A 16,361-nucleotide genomic window follows, 5' to 3' on the forward strand; every position below is an offset into this window, starting at 1 on the left:
CTAAATTCGGAAAAAGGGCAAATTCGGAAAATGCAAGTGGAATATGCTGTTTACATGACCCATATCAAATTCAGAATATTGTAATTTTCCGAATAATAGTGGAATATTGTGTGCATGTAAACGTAGTCAATGTGACAGTATGTCTTGTCTTCTCCCACTGTGCCACAGCAACACGAAAATAATGTGTGCATTACAGTAATAAGAGAATCGAAGCAGACTTTTGAAAGTAACGCAAAAGGTACTTTCCCAGTCACTTAATTACTTTCATTATGCAGTCATTTGTAAAGTAATTCAATTACTTTTTGAGAGAAGTAACTAGTAACTGTAACTAATAACTGATTTTCAGTAACTTTTTTCTTTTCTTTTACCTTTTATTTATACAGGGGGAGTCTCACTGAGAGCAATGCTCTCTTTTTCAGGAGTGCCCTGTTCACATTCCCATAGTGGTTGGGGTTAAGGGCCTTGCTCAAGGGCACCTCAGTGGTGGTAATGAGGGAGGTGCAAGTACTGCCTTTTCACTTTCCCCACCCGGGTTTATGATAGGTCAACCGATGACCTTCCGGTCACAAGCTCGCTTCTCTAACCGTCGGGCCACCACTGCCCAACACTGGTGTGTGTGTGTGTGTGTGTGTGTGTGTGTGTGTGTGTGTGTGTGTGTGTGTGTGTGTGTGTGTGTGTGTGTGTGTGTGTGTGTGTGTGTGTGTGTGTGTGTGTGTGTGTGTGTGTGTGTGTGTGTGTGTGTGTGTGTGTGTGTGTGTGTGTGTGTGTGTGTGTGTGTGTGTGTGTGTGTGTGTGTGTGTGTGTGTGTGTGTGTACGTGTGCATGCGGTTAATTTGTCACAAACAATAAGGAAGCCATGAGGCCAGGTGCTGGTTCCTGTAAAGTCCTCAGCGGTGAAGAAGTAGCCAAGCTGATGTGTGCATTTCCCCCTTGCAACAGCCCCTTCCCCATGAGCACAGAACAGGGAAACAGATAACAAAGAACGATAACCCATATCATGTGTCGCTGAGCAAGTTCTCTTTTCTCAAAGTTTGGCTGTTTGCAGCACTGCTGCAAATTGGGAGGAACAGTGAGAAACCAAATCAACTGAGACTGACTAGAAGAATGGACAAGAAAGGAAAGTTGGAAAGAGGCTGATCGTGGAGTATTACCACCAAAGCTCTGTGTGTGTGTGTGTGTGTGTGTGTGTGTGTGTGTGTGTGTGTGTGTGTGTGTGTGTGTGTGTGTGTGTGTGTGTGTGTGTGTGCGCGCGTGTGCGTGTGTGTGACAGCTCTACAGTAGCACACACACCATTGTCAGTGGTTTCACGGTAACTCTGAGACATGCCTGAGTCATTGATAAGCCACCACTCACAGTCTGAGTGTAACTAGACACTCAGGTACAAGGTTGTTCTTTGTCTGAGCCCAAAGGACCAGCTAGAGCCTGAGGAGCTTTGACATTATTTTAATATCTTATTTTTACAAGTTGCCATCGCAATGCGGTGAAAACATGTCAGCCCTGGCCCTTAAAAAAGGGCTTAAAGGTTAAAGACTGAAAGTGTTTAATAATCTGTGCAAAAATACTACGGCTGCAGGGAAGAGCGACTACGGCGAGTATCTTTTTCAGGTGCTCCTCGGCAGCCACAAGACTGGTTAGAGGTGTGAAACCACCAACGCTGCAGGGGGGGTACTCATGGTAAGGCGCTGGGGTTTTCCGAAGTAACTGAATTGTGAATGAAAACACTCGCAACAATTTTAAATACACCCACGCTGTGCACACTGTTGAAATGAAACCTTCTTCTTCGTGACCACCGGGGCCAGTGCAATGGCAGTTTTGAGCAAGGCAGTATGAAATAGATAGTGGTCTATGATACTGATTCCAAGAAATGGGGTCAATAGTGTGACTGCAGAAGTTAGGACAATGAGAGAAATAAAGGAATGGGTCTTTTTTTTTTTTTTACCTTTTCAGTGTTACAGTAATACTGTAACAGTTAACAGTATCTCCCTACTATAGTCTGTATCTCCCTACTATAGTCTGTTATGTAAAAACGTCATAATTCATATGTGCATCTATTTTAGAATCCCTGGCATGAAAGTTTGGAGAACCCCTGCCTTTGGAAAACCTGGGTCTCTGAAAGCCTACAAATGTTCTGATGTCCATGTTGAAGGATGACATGTTCTACAAGCTCTTGGTCTAATGAAACCCGTTTCAACCCCCACTGGATCAACTGACAAATGCACGTGGCCATCTGAAAGCAAGGTTGTTTTTCTTAGTTCCTGAGAAGCTGACATTTGGGGACATGCAAGGTCTTCACCCGACAGTGAAGATATTAAAAGCACACTTAATACAATACAGTTCCATTGTGGTGAACGACATGCAAAGGACACTGCAAACTGTGACGAATGCTCATGAAGCCTCAAATGTGTGCCGATCACGGAGCACACTGCTCCTTAGCTACTGTATGAAGGCCTGTGCACAGATGAGACAAAAAACACACCGTTCATGTTCTTACAAAGAATCCATTCTGAATCCATTCTCAACTTCCAATTTTTTTTTTTTTTTTATGTAAGAGCATTTTTATTTTTCGTATTACTTTAACTTATTTTTCTTGAAGTTAAGACGACTAAGTTTTTATTTGTGCAAGTTAACCATGAACGAATGTTAACTTTTGTCTTACTGTAGGTTTGCCTTTGTGTGTATTGTATTTACGTTATTGCAATCGGTTGATCAATATTTTCAAACAAACAAAAATCCATAATCTTATACACTTTATTCTGCTTCCGTGCCATAATTCGCTACACTGCCTTTCTTATTTCCTTTTGTCGGCCAATGACTCAAGGGTAGGCGGTTCGAATCCCGCTCCCTCCCAGCTGTTGTCGTTGTGTCCTTGGGCAAGACACTTAACCCTCATTGCCTCGTATGAATGGGTATGAATGTCTATGAATGTTGGTGGTGGTCGGAGGGGCCGTAGGCGCGAAATGGCTGCCACGCTTCCGTCAGTCTTCCCCAGGGCAGCTGTGGCTACATCACCCGTAGCTTACCACCACTGGTACGAATGGTGTGAATGAATAATGATTCCTGTGAAGCGCTTTGGGTGTCTAGAAAAGCGCTATATAAATCCAATCATTATTATTATTATTATTATTAATCAAGCATTCAGGCCACAACAACCCAGACCATAGGTATCGACAACATGTACAAAGCACTCCAAAACAAGGGAGAAAGAAAAAACACGCGCACACACACGCACAAGCCGAAATATACATGAACAGGCATAGTGTACTCTCCTCTCTCCACATAGCAGACTTTAGCGTCACATAATTCAAGCCCCATGTTGACACAAGTGTACAAAAATGAATAACGTTATTGAGTATTTTCTGTGTGTTTCAGGCACAGTTGCGACAAAATAGTTAAAACAAAATCACCGGGAATAGACAATTCCAGTAAAATAAATTAAGAAAAAAAAGGGGGTGCAGTACAAGATCAGTCTATAAGTAACGGTTGTGACAGAAATATTCAGGAGACAATATTTTGTAATAACCCACCCACCCTCCCACCCACCCCAAAACCGTACCACCTGTCTAAACTATTAGGCTGTAGCAGATTTCTGAAACTCCGCTTAACACGTTCACTGCCAATGACGAGTTGACTCGTCAAACACAATCCAACCGTTCACTGCCAATGACGAGTTGACTCGTCAATTTTTTTTTTTTTTTTTTGACGGTGCTACGTGGATCAATGTCCCCCACGTCTCCTATAAAAATATTGGAAGTATTGAATGTGTATAATCTATTTTACCGACCAACTAAGTGGCGACAGTGCTCTCCCGACAGAGAGAAAGCCAACCAAAAACAGCCGCGGGAGCAAGCCATTCTCAAGGAAATGGCTTGGCGATTTTACAGTCATCAGTCACCAGACTCGCCCGAGAGCGGCCGCGCCAGCAGCAGCAGACCGAGAGCGGAGAGCGGTGCTGGCGTGGGGGATTGCAAATTTGCATAATAGATTATGGGTGAAACACACTTTGAAACACCCGCAGAAAGGCCAGAATCGCACGCATTCCGAAAACCCAGAAACGAACGAGCCTCATTCTCATACTGTAGGCGAAAACGCTTTCACGCTGCTGCACACGGGCGCACAACGTTCCAAAAATAGACTGGGTGGGCAGCATAAAGCCTAGAATCGCACAAAGCTTCATCAAAGCTCTCAACCGAAAATCCAAGAAACGATTGAGTCCCATCCACAGTCCACACTCGCCACACTCGCCGACGAGGGGCCGCCAGAGAGGGAGGCTGCTCACTGCTCAGACAGGCAGGAGAAACTGGCTTGTGACAAACGCCACCAGACACGCCCACGGAGGGAGGAGTTTAAAGGAGAGGGTGTTCAGAACTATATTGTTCAGATGTCTGATCTCTCACTGATGCCAAAAATAAATGGTTAAAGTGACTGTTCTGCCTGTTTGATTGAATTTCACAAACTGTCTCAGACACTGAAACCATGCTGTACTCAACGGCTAATATCTACATAACTACTAACTCTACAAACTAACTCTTTTAGACAGAGAAAGCACACATTCTATTAGTACTTTTGTGAACTTCGTGTTCACAAAGTCCAAGCAGAAAATTATCCTCGGCTCTTGTAAAATGAGCCAGAATCCTCAAAAAACGGCTTGGCAGAAGCTACCTACAGTAAAAAAAAAATGGCTGGCAGTGAATGTGTTAAAAAAGAAAAAGAGAAAGAAAAAAGGAACAAACACCACCAATTCAAGTTAAGTACTAGTCTGTGTTGGTTTCCCTGGGATATACCAGAAACGGTTCCCAGATTTCCAGAAAGCTGTCCAATTTATTGTTTAATTTATATATAAGACGCTCATATGAAGCTGTTTCCGCAAGTGTGTTAAGCCATTCTTGATAGTTTGGGGGTTCGCTCTCCTTCCAGTGTCTTAATATGACCCTCTTGGTAGTAGTAATAGCTACCTTTAGCCAATTCAGATGTTTAACTCTCACATCCTTAATATCTTGTGTAATGTTCAGAAGGCATAACTTAGGGTTAATGGTTATACAAGTCCCCAACCTATTGCTAATCTTCTTCATAACCTTTTGCCAGAAATTGACTAAAGATGGACAATTGCAGAACATATGCACAATGTCACCTAGGTTAGAATTGCATCTCCAGCATAGGCCGGATGGCATCAAGCCCATCACCTGTAGCCTTGCTGGTGTGAGATAAATTCTATTGAAGAGTTTATATTGAATGAGTTTTGATCTGGCATCTCTCATAGGGAGAAGCATCTGTTCTACTAATGTACTCCATTCGTTGTCATTGAAAGTAACTCCTAGGTCTCTTCCCCACACTGTCTTCAGCCCTCCTGTGCTTACACTATATTTGCATAGAAGATAGCTAGCTATAAATTAGACTTGCTGTATGCGGCAAGTTGTATACAGTTTTAATTTGGTCTTCTATTTCCGATTGTAGGGGGAGTCTAGATCCAAGTCTGCCAACACCAAGTAAACAATCTCTGAGTTGGAGATATCTCCAAAAGTCATTATTCTGTAAGTTAAATTGGTCCTTTAAACTCTCAAAGGAATGTAGAATGTTCTCCTGGTAGAGGCATCCAATGTTTATGATACCCTTATTGTACCAATCCCTCCAATAAAATGTTTTCCCTCCTATCCTCAGTGAAGGGTTGTTCCAGAGAGATGCTGAGTTGATTAGAAAGGGGGAGGATTTCTCTCTTTTGTGTATCTTGTGCCATATGGTTTTGGTGTGTAACATATAATCGGGTTATCAAGCTGGAAGCTCTGGCTTAAATAGTCAGCTGGTCTAAATGGACTATTCAGTTCTTGTTCTATCTCAACCCATGTTGGTCTCTTATTACTTTCATGAAAGAGCGACCCTAGTTGGGCTACTAGAAAGGCTTCCTGGTAGAACTGAATATTGGGAAGTCTGAGTCCTCCATTGCGAGATGTGGCCTGCATTCTGCTAAGTTTCATTCTAGCTCTTTTCCCTGCCCATATGAAGTCTGTGAACATTTTATCAATAGATTTTAAAATGTTTGCATATTAAGTAAGGGGGGAACTGAATGTTGAGGATGTGACAATAGGACTAATATGTTGTCTGCAAAAATTAGGAGTTTGTGTTCCTGATGCCCTAATCTTACTCCTTGGATAGCATTGTGGTTTTGAATTGTTTCTGCTAACGGTTCGAGAGCTACGATAAATAAAAATGCGGAAAGGGGGCAGCCCTGTTTTGTCCCCCTACTAATCTGAAACGGGGCAGACCTCAGTCCGTTAGTAGTCACCATAGACTTAGGATGTTTATATATGAGTTTAATAATGTCCTGAAACCAATTACCAAAGCCGAATGTTTTAAGAGTATAATTCAAATAACCCCAGCCGACCCGGTCAAACGCTTTCTCAGCGTCAAGGGACAGTCACTGAAGACGGTATGTCTTTGGCTTTCCACATTATATGTAAAAGACGTCTAAGGTTGTCGGACGAGTTACGACCTTTGACAAACCCTACTTGGTCTGGGTGAATAATCTTTTTTTATAATTGAATTCATTCTTAATGCTAGTAATTTTGTGAGTAATTTTCCATCGCAGCATAGGAGAGAGATAGGGCGATAGCTCCCACATTCTTGTGGATCCTTCCCCTTTTTCAGAATTAGAGTAATTACCGCCTCAGTCATTGAGGGTGGAAGCTCGCCATCTTCGATGGCTACATCAAAGGTCTTGAGCAATTCAGGGGCAGGTTGCTCAGCAAAAGTTTTATAAAACTCTGAGGGTAGTCCATCAATACCTGGGGTTTTACTATTTGGTAATAACTTAATTGTATGCAACAGTTCTTCAATAGTTATCTGTCGATCCAGCCTTTCCATATCATCATCCAAGAGTTTGGGCAGATTCAGGTGTTCAAAAAAAGCTTTTGTTTTATCAGTGTCTAACTGATCGTCTGATGAATATAGTCCTTCATAAAACTCTTTGAAAGTAGAATTGATCTCCTTGTGGGTAGTGACAAGTTTTCCCTTTTTGTCCTTAACACTTGAAATTTGGTGAGAAGCTTCCCTGGCCTTTAGCTGACTAGCCAAGAGTTTCCCAGCTTTATCACCGGATTCATACCATTTTTGTTTGAGTCTATAAAGAGAATATTCTGCTTTCTTAGAAGATATTTTATTAAGCTCGTATTTAGCCTTAACTAGGTCTGAGAGGCAAGAGTCAGTGGGGTTAGTCCAAGCTACACTGCCTACACTGCCTTTCTTAGCAAACAGACAGCAGACGGGAGTAGATCCTGACACCCCCCTATGTGCTGAATGGGGAATTGATTTTGAACCGAATCATGAGATAGGCAAAGATTCACACCTCTACATGAGACCGCTCATTATCTATGAAGGCCTGAGCATAGCCAGCGTGGGGCGGACACTCACCCACATGCAAGCCTCCAGGCGGACTTTGGAGATGATGGTCCACATAGAGATGCTTCCCCCAAGGGCTGCGGCCCCCATCGACCCGTCCGCCCCGTCCGCCTCCGCGTCCAGCCCCGCTGCCTCCGAGGCCGGCGCCCCCTGGTGGCGGGGGCAGATGATTTGGTCCGGGTAGGGCGGCTCGGGGAAATCCACCGAGCTGCATTCGTAGGCCGCCAGGGTCACCGCCGCTATGTGGGGTCCCTGATGACATGGAGAGAGAGACAGAGAGACAGAGAGAGAGAGAGAAGTGGGAGTCAGTGCACCTGTTGGAAGTCGTTTTGAGTCAGAGGAAGATCCCTACAGCATGGGCAGAAAGTGATATGATGACACCAGTGAGTCAAATACTCATCGATAACATGAAGACTAACGTTCTCTATGTGGGCCAAGTATCTCGGCGATGTCATCTCATCTACACACACGCTATCTAGTTCCTCCAGCAGTGGAACTTCTCCTCTGCTCTTCTTCTGTAAATTCGAGGCTTGATGAGCATGAGGGGGTGACTGTGCGTCCCATATCTTCCTATCTGCATGATTCAAACAGGGTTTAGAGTGGAGGATCAGAGGAAAGGTTATGGAGGGACATAGAGGAGGAAAATGACAGCAACGGCGGAGCGTTATGCAAACGAGCGCTTCCTGCCGTTTCATAACACGCAGGAGAACAGAAGAACTTCAACCTGTCAAGGGACAAGGAGGGCAGAGGGCCCTGGGTGGAAGAAGATCAAAGATGAAACAAAAACTGGGTGAGAGAAACCGGTGCACATGCACCCACACACGCACACAACGAGATGCACCTGGACACATAAAGACAAAAGAGTGTCAAGCTGAATGTACAGTATGTACAGTAGTGGCTCCATCCCACCGCCCCGAAAGAAAGAAAGGAGTCTTGTGTTTGAATTAGACATTCAGACACGATCCTCCTAGGATCAAGAGATTGGATTTATACGTTACAAACCATGTCACCAAAGGGCCTTAATGATGAGTCCCTCCTCCAAGTCATGCTGTGATTATTTTATATTGTAGCCTATTTTTAGACTTTTGTACCAAAAACAAAGTTTTATGTTTTTTGTTACCACTGACAACCTGTATAGTATTATTAGTATTAGTACTATATAAACATTTTAACTTTATTCCTCTAATCCTATTTCTCTCTTCTTGTTTATAGGGACATATCCTAGGAGGATTCCCTTTAGTTCTCACCAGAATCATTAGGCTACTTATTTTTCTTTCCCTATGACTCTGGCTATGATTGTTTTTCTATAGGCTTCAACCTAACTGCCATCTAATTGTGTTATATAATGTATGAAGTGTATTTGCATTATTGCTATTTAAATGTAATTTATTTTGCTTTAATTCTTGAATGTCATACTCCTTCATACCTGCCAATTCAGGCCAATTGGCTCCAATGATGATGCTGGGGTGTGGTGTGTCGGGATTGGTCCACACACAGATGTACCTGCCTATATAACTGGGTCCCTCCTCTTACCCTGTAAGAATCTGAAGAAGGTCTTAGGACCGAAATTCTATTCTTTTCTGTCAAATACACTTTTTGCATTTGGAGACAGTGTGCGGGAGTTATTTTCTTTTGATCATGTTGAAATAATAAAAATCGTTATGTTCAAATAAATATACCAAGTAGTTATATAAGCTCTCTGGTTGTATTGGTTTGCCTTGTCACGCACGCTAAAAAAGAAGAAAAAAGTATTTGAATATACTCGAACAAATATGTTTTGTTTAGAGGGAATATTCAAATATGATTTTGGGCCAATTTTGACAGCGCTAACGCACGCACACACACACACACGCACGCAGGCACACGCACACACACACACACTCACGCGCGCGCACACATATATATACTGTGTACACACACACACACATACACACAATAGTAAAATGAACATATCAGCAGGGTAAATCTCCCCTGTGACACACTACTGACAAGTCAAGTACCAGTGTGGATCATTTTAAGACTCCTCTAATCGCACATCTATTACATTAAATACAGCCAACTTCTCATTCCCTTTCCCCTGCCTCAGAAATGTTCTGATCATTTATTATTCATCAGGCAGAATTTCTCTCTGCTATTTTGGAAGCTAATTTAATTTCCTCTTTAAGACACAGGTCATAACTTGTTGAACAGAGTTGGGTTGGTACCTAATAGGTACTAAACATAAACGCACATCAATCAGTTGCTAAGAAAACTAAGCTATTGCTGCTGCAGACTTGTCACTTCTAAAAGTTACTGTGTGAAAAGAACAAGGAAGCTATGTGGCCGCTGCTCCGTTGACACTGAGAGGTTGATAGCATGGTCTGTGAGTGTGTGATCGTTGACTCAGAGGTTGATAGCATGGTCTGTGAGTGTGTGATCGTTGACTCAGAGGTTGATAGCATGGTCTGTGAGTGTGTGATCGTTGACTCAGAGGTTGATAGCATGGTCTGTGAGTGTGTGATCGTTGACACAGAGGTTGATAGCATGGTCTGTGAGTGTGTGATCGTTGACACAGAGGTTGATAGCATGGTCTGTGAGTGTGTGATCGTTGACTCAGAGGTTGATAGCATGGTCTGTGAGTGTGTGATCGTTGACTCAGAGGTTGATAGCATGGTCTGTGAATGTGTGATCGTTGACACAGAGGTTGATAGCATGGTCTGTGAGTGTGTGATCGTTGACACTGAGAGGTTGATAGCATGGTCTGTGAGTGTGTGATTGTTGACACTGAGAGGTTGATAGCATGGTCTGTGAGTGTGTGATCGTTGACACAGAGGTTGATAGCATGGTCTGTGAGTGTGTGATCGTTGACACAGAGGTTGATAGCATGGTCTATGAGTGTGTGATCGTTGACACTGAGAGGTTGATAGCATGGTCTGTGAGTGTGTGATTGTTGACACTGAGAGGTTGATAGCATGGTCTGTGTGTGATCGTTGACACTGAGAGGTTGATAGCATGGTCTGTGAGTGTGTGATCGTTGACACAGAGGTTGATAGCATGGTCTGTGAGTGTGTGATCGTTGACTCAGAGTTTGATAGCATGGTCTATGAGTGTGTGATCGTTGACACTGAGAGGTTGATAGCATGGTCTGTGAGTGTGTGATCGTTGACACTGAGAGGTTGATAGCATGGTCTGTGAGTGTGTGATCGTTGACACTGAGAGGTTGATAGCATGGTCTGTGAGTGTGTGATCGTTGACACTGAGAGGTTGATAGCATGGTCTGTGAGTGTGTGATCGTTGACACTGAGAGGTTGATAGCATGGTCTGTGAGTGTGTGATCGTTGACACAGAGGTTGATAGCATGGTCTGTGAGTGTGTGATTGTTGACACAGAGGTTGATAGCATGGTCTGTGAGTGTGTGATTGTTGACACAGAGGTTGATAGCATGGTATGTGAGTGTGTGATTGTTGACACAGAGGTTGATAGCATGGTCTGTGAGTGTGTGATTGTTGACACAGAGGTTGATAGCATGGTCTGTGAGTGTGTGATCGTTGACACAGAGGTTGATAGCATGGTCTGAGAGTGTGTGAATATGCGATCGTTTCAAAGTGAACACGATCCTATGAGGAGGAAAAGCATTAGCTCATGCTACAACACTTACTTATATAGGTGGATGTGAAACGGTGGGCAGACATGGCCAAACACGTCAATAACTAGCCCATGCAAACAAAGGCAGGTCCATACAGTGGGCCAATGTAAACGCACGCTGTGTACTCGGCCCGTTTTGCCGGCTGTTTACACTCTCGTGTGTGTGTGTGTGTGTGTGTGTGTGTGTGTGTGTGTGTGTGTAGGAGGGGTGCTCCCAGTGATGCACATTCTACCGCTCCGAGTCACGGGGGCAGTTTGGCATTACGAAACAGACCGCCAAAGCAATCTGGCAACCCCAGGGCGGGGACAGGGCAGGACAGGACATGACGAGGAGAGGGGGTGGGGGGGGGGCTTGACAGTAGTGTATGTGAGGCAACAGGAAACAGTAATGTCTTCTTCTCTAGGACAAGTGCACTCAGTCTAGAATGACACAGATTTCTGTACAAATCGCTAAACAGGCGAGGTCAGAGGTTCCGGGTTCAATTCCCGGCATGGCAGCGGTACGTCCGGCTTGGTCAGACATTCCTACAGACACAATTGGCCGTGTCTGTGGGTGGGAAACTGGTGGGGTTTGTGTCCTGGTCACTGCCCTAGCGCCTCTAGCACCTCTGGTCGCTCAGGGCACCTGTTCGGGGAGGAAGTGAACTGGGGGTAATAGCGGTATCCTCCCACGCGCTACGTCCTGCCGGTGAAACTCCTCACTGTCAGGTGAAAAGAAGCGGCTGGCAACTGTACATATATCGGAGGAAGCATGGTGCTAGTCTACAACTCTCCCCAGAGCGGCAGAGCGGCTGGAGCAACGGCCGGGACAGCAGGGGAAAATTGGCCAAGTACAATTGGGGAGAAAAACTGAAAAAACCTGACGAAGAAAATGTCTCTGTCTAGATACGCATTTCCCACAAAAGCGGGAAAGAAATGAGAAAATCTTTGGGTGACAGAAGGAAAAGACAGGAAACTCCCGGGACTGACCCAGTCAGCCTGGATACTCCCAGGACTGACCCAGTCAGCCTGGATACTCCCAGGACTGACCCAGTCAGCCTGGATACTCCCAGGACTGACCCAGTCAGCCTGGATACTCCCCAGCCTCATCTCCACCGGGATCACACTGCCCTGACTGACACACACACACACACACACACACACACACACACACACAAACACACACACACACACACACACACGCACACACACAAAGAGAGACTCCTCAAGCAGAATCTGTGTGGCCGAGAAAGGCTATATTCCTCTAGCTCAGGTATGTTTACCAAACACACAGAGAGACAGCCTGCCAACAGAGTGCTGCGTGACTCTCTCTCTCTCTCTCTCTCTCTCCCTCGTTCTTTTTTAGACAGCAAATGCTGTGTCACCGCTTCTCACCTTACACAAAAGCCCAGTCCTCTCATGTTGTCCTAGGTGACTCACCACTAATCTGCAGCCCGGCCCTCAACAGTCAGATAACTACCTCTGTCTCATTAGCTCGCTCTCTCACGCATGTGTGTGTGTACACACACACACACACACACACACACACACACACACACACGCACGCACGCACGCACACACACACGCGCGCGCACACACACACACACACACACACACGGACACGCGGACACAAACACAAATGTTCCATCTCTTAGGAAGGAGTGGTAGACGATCATTAACAGGAAACAAATTACAAAATACACACAGGGAAGGAAGTAATTGTCTCTTTAAGAAAACACAATGTCCCACCTCATGAAACGTTTACCATAAACAAACAAGGTAATGGTTTGGGCCAAGGTGTGTGTATATATACTGTATGTGTGTCGAGATTAGAGCCCGACCGGCCGATATTATTGGCCGATATTGGCCTATCACAGATACTGTACATCGGTATCGATATGTTGTCCGATATGACCAATATTTTATTCTATAAGTTATATAGGAGGCATTTTATGTATATTTGATCCTTTTTCTTGAATCAAATTATATATATATATATATATATATATATATATATATATATATATATATATATATATATATATATATATATATATATATATATATATATTTATAAATTTGGCAATGTGTGTTTGTTTGTTTCAATTTTGTGTCCCGGAAGTGATGTCTCTCACACACACACACACATATTTTACTCCCTAATATCGGTATCGCCTCCAAAAATCCAGTATCGGTCGGGCCCTAGTTGAGATAACTGCCCCGCCTTCATACTGGGTCTACTTTGTGATCTGCCTTGTGTTGATGATGTCTGCAGATGAAGGTGGAGCCAATAAAATGGTCCCGGGCCGGTGCTGACAGAGGCGTGAGGCTGCGCTCTCCCGCCTGATGGGATCCACAATGGAGGCAACATAGCTAGCATTCCTGTGGCCCCGCGCGGAAACCAATGCCTGGCCTCCTAAACGACTGGGCTCCCCAGCCCCGGGGACGTGAACATCAACAGACTCTGAGGAGACACACACACACAGCCCCGGGGACGTGAACATCAACAGACTCTGAGGAGACACACACACACAGCCCCGGGGACGTGAACATCAACAGACTCTGAGGAGACACACTCTGGTGTGGGGGGGACAATATACAGTACAGTATCACTGTCAGGAGTGGTAGGTTCACCTCAAAATGAGCATTATCTACTCATCCTCATGCCAATCAAAACTCCACTGAAGTTTGTAGGAGCACTGAATAGGGATGCACAATATTGGATTTTTTCCCCCAATATATATATTTCCCAACACTTTTGACTGATTGCCAATACTGATATATGTGTGCATTTCCCCCCACCTAGTTTCAGAGAATATCAAGTCTCTTCTCTAGTGGAATTCACACATTATTATGCTTATGCTCTTACTTATTTATTGTGATGGCCCACTGGCAGATGCAGACATAGAATGGGTTTATTTATGAATGGGGGAGGGGAATTAACTTAGGTTATGTAAAAAAGAATTATTCATGTAACGTCATTTGACATCATTTTTATCGTCCTGTCATATGGACAGAAATGTTAGTTGAGGGCCGATGGTGGCGATATTTCATTTGAAAGCCTTTATCAGTGACGTGCTGATATCATTGTGCATCCCTACCACTGAACACACAATGAGTAGCTCCATCTCACATTCTCCCAAACAACAACTTGTTACAGCTCCAAAAAGGATGTACTTCCTGCGGCGGCTGAGAACGTTCAAAGTGCCAAAGGCAGCGTTAGTTACTTTTCTACACCTCCACCATCGGGTCCATCCTGACCTCCTCCATCGCCGTCTGGTATGCTGCTGCTGCCCTCAAGGACGTCTCCGGACTGCAGCGCATCATCCGCTGTGCTGAAAAGGTGGTCGGATGCAGCCTGCCATCCCTTCAGGACCTGTACACCGCCGGGCAGCCGGGACACTGAAGCGATGTTGGGAAATCATGGCCAACCCCTCCCAGCCAGGCTCCAAAACTATTTGAGGCACTCGCCCTTGGCAGAAGACTGAGGTCCAGCGAAACCAGAACCTCTCATCACAGGGACATCTTCTTCCCAACTGCCATCGGCCTCTCAACGAGACCCAAAAGCCCCCACAAATAAGGACTTCATCACTCCCCCCTGAGCACACCCGGGTGTTCCCCCCACTGATATTATCCTACCCCCCTCTCTTTATATTTTGCACTTGTGATTGTTTTTCAGTATTGCTTTGTCTTCTACTATTGATGTGACCGCTGTGCTTCATCCTTGCACTAAGTTCCTCGTTGGCAATCTGATTTACTTACTGTGGCTATTACAGTGAATCTTGAATCTTGAAAATGCATGAAATGTCAATTAACATCTCCAAACAGCATATACCTGTTTAACTCATTGAGTGCCAGCCACTTTTGGAGAACGGACGCTCCCAGTGCCAGAGTTTCAGAGCGTTTTCAGTGATTTCTCGAGGCCCACAGAATATTGTGTGATATTACTATGTAAACACTGAACACGCACAAAGAACGATGAGACTCTATTCTATCATCTGCAAAAAAAAGTTTATTGATCCCATTTTCCGTTCTTTAGTTATGAGCCGGAGAAGATAGCTTGATTCATCCAAAAAAAGCAATTTTTTTCTAGAAGCTGAGATAATTGGCCTTTTGTGAAATTAATCATTTCAAGCACATCACTGACTCTGAAGCTAATCTTTTCTAATGTAGTCACACCTCAAAAATAATTTCCTTCAATAAAACAGTTTAGGCCAGGGAATTTTGTTTGGCAGAATAATATTTTTAGCTACAACCAGCAGCGCTGGCCCCTGCGTGCGCTGCTGGTTGCAGCTTCTTGCTGGTTTTGATTTGCTGCTGGTGGGTATCGGATATTCTGGCTTGCGTTTGTCAATCCTGTCCTGCTGCCTGGGTCTGTCTGGGTGTTGCGTGCTGCTCTGCGTGCCCCCCCCCCCCCCCCCGCCCCGCCCCGCCCCGCCTCGCCTCAACTGCACACTCCTCCTCCTGTCTGTGGTGGCTCTCTGCTGAGTTTGCTGTGCGCACAGTGAAGGGTGCGGAACAGCCAGGCTTTTTTACAGCGTTCCGCGTGTGTTTGTCACCGGCAACGATGCTTGTTGAGAATAATAACAACTCCACGGTGTGGATGTGCAGATGTGCTGTCGCAACCGACACGGAGCGGCTCAATTGTGGGAGCAGATTGGCTGCTGCAGGCACAGCTGCAGTAACGTGCTTCAGCATATCGATGCATACGGATGCGATGCGATTTCCGTTTCCATAAGACTTCTTCTTTGTTTTTTCCTTGCCTTTCTGTTACGTGGAGAGCACTGTCGCCACCTAAGGGTTCTGTAAAATAGGTTATAGACCTCCAATAGCTACAATAGTTGTACCAGAGATGTATCAGGGATTGATCCACGTCCCACCGTCAAAAAACGCAATTGACGACAACCGTCGTCATTGGCACTCTACGTCAGTATTTGAATTGACGACAGCTGTCGTCATTGGCATTCAATGAGTTAATTAGGTATATGCTATTTGCACCTAACAGAATGTTATTATGTTTAATTATGTTTAAAGTATGTTCATGCCATTTGCACATATGTGCAGTGAATACGCCACTGTCTGCGGCGTGTCTACTGCTTTATTGCTGTTGCCTCTTGTTTTTATTTATTTATTTTTATTCTTTGCACTATGTTGTAACAGAGTCTACAGCACAAGAATTTCACACGTGATACTTGTACTACGGAGTGACAATAAAAATCTTGAATCTTGAATTTAACATAGTTTGTAGAAATCTAACATGAACATTGTTTGGAGCTGTGAAACGATGGCCTGGTGAACTTCAATAGTTTGAGAGAAGGCTTCTATGGATGGAAGTAGGCTAACCCCTGACCTGACAAGCTTCAATGGAG

General features: G+C 44.6%; 1 protein-coding gene across 1 annotated transcript in view; it reads right to left on the reverse strand.

The window, feature by feature from the left end:
- The window catches only part of LOC310781343 (vacuole membrane protein 1-like), a 168,964-nt gene that overhangs the window by 80,085 nt on the left and 72,518 nt on the right, over nucleotides 1–16,361 (reverse strand). The window contains exon 6 of the mRNA XM_083641955.1: nucleotides 7,402–7,641. Within this exon, the coding sequence (XP_083498081.1) occupies nucleotides 7,402–7,641 (240 nt within the window). The remainder of the gene's footprint in view (nucleotides 1–7,401; nucleotides 7,642–16,361) is intronic.

The sequence above is a fragment of the Poromitra crassiceps genome, assembly GCF_964638095.1.
Source record: "Poromitra crassiceps genome assembly, chromosome: 1".
NCBI lineage: Eukaryota > Metazoa > Chordata > Actinopteri > Beryciformes > Melamphaidae > Poromitra > Poromitra crassiceps.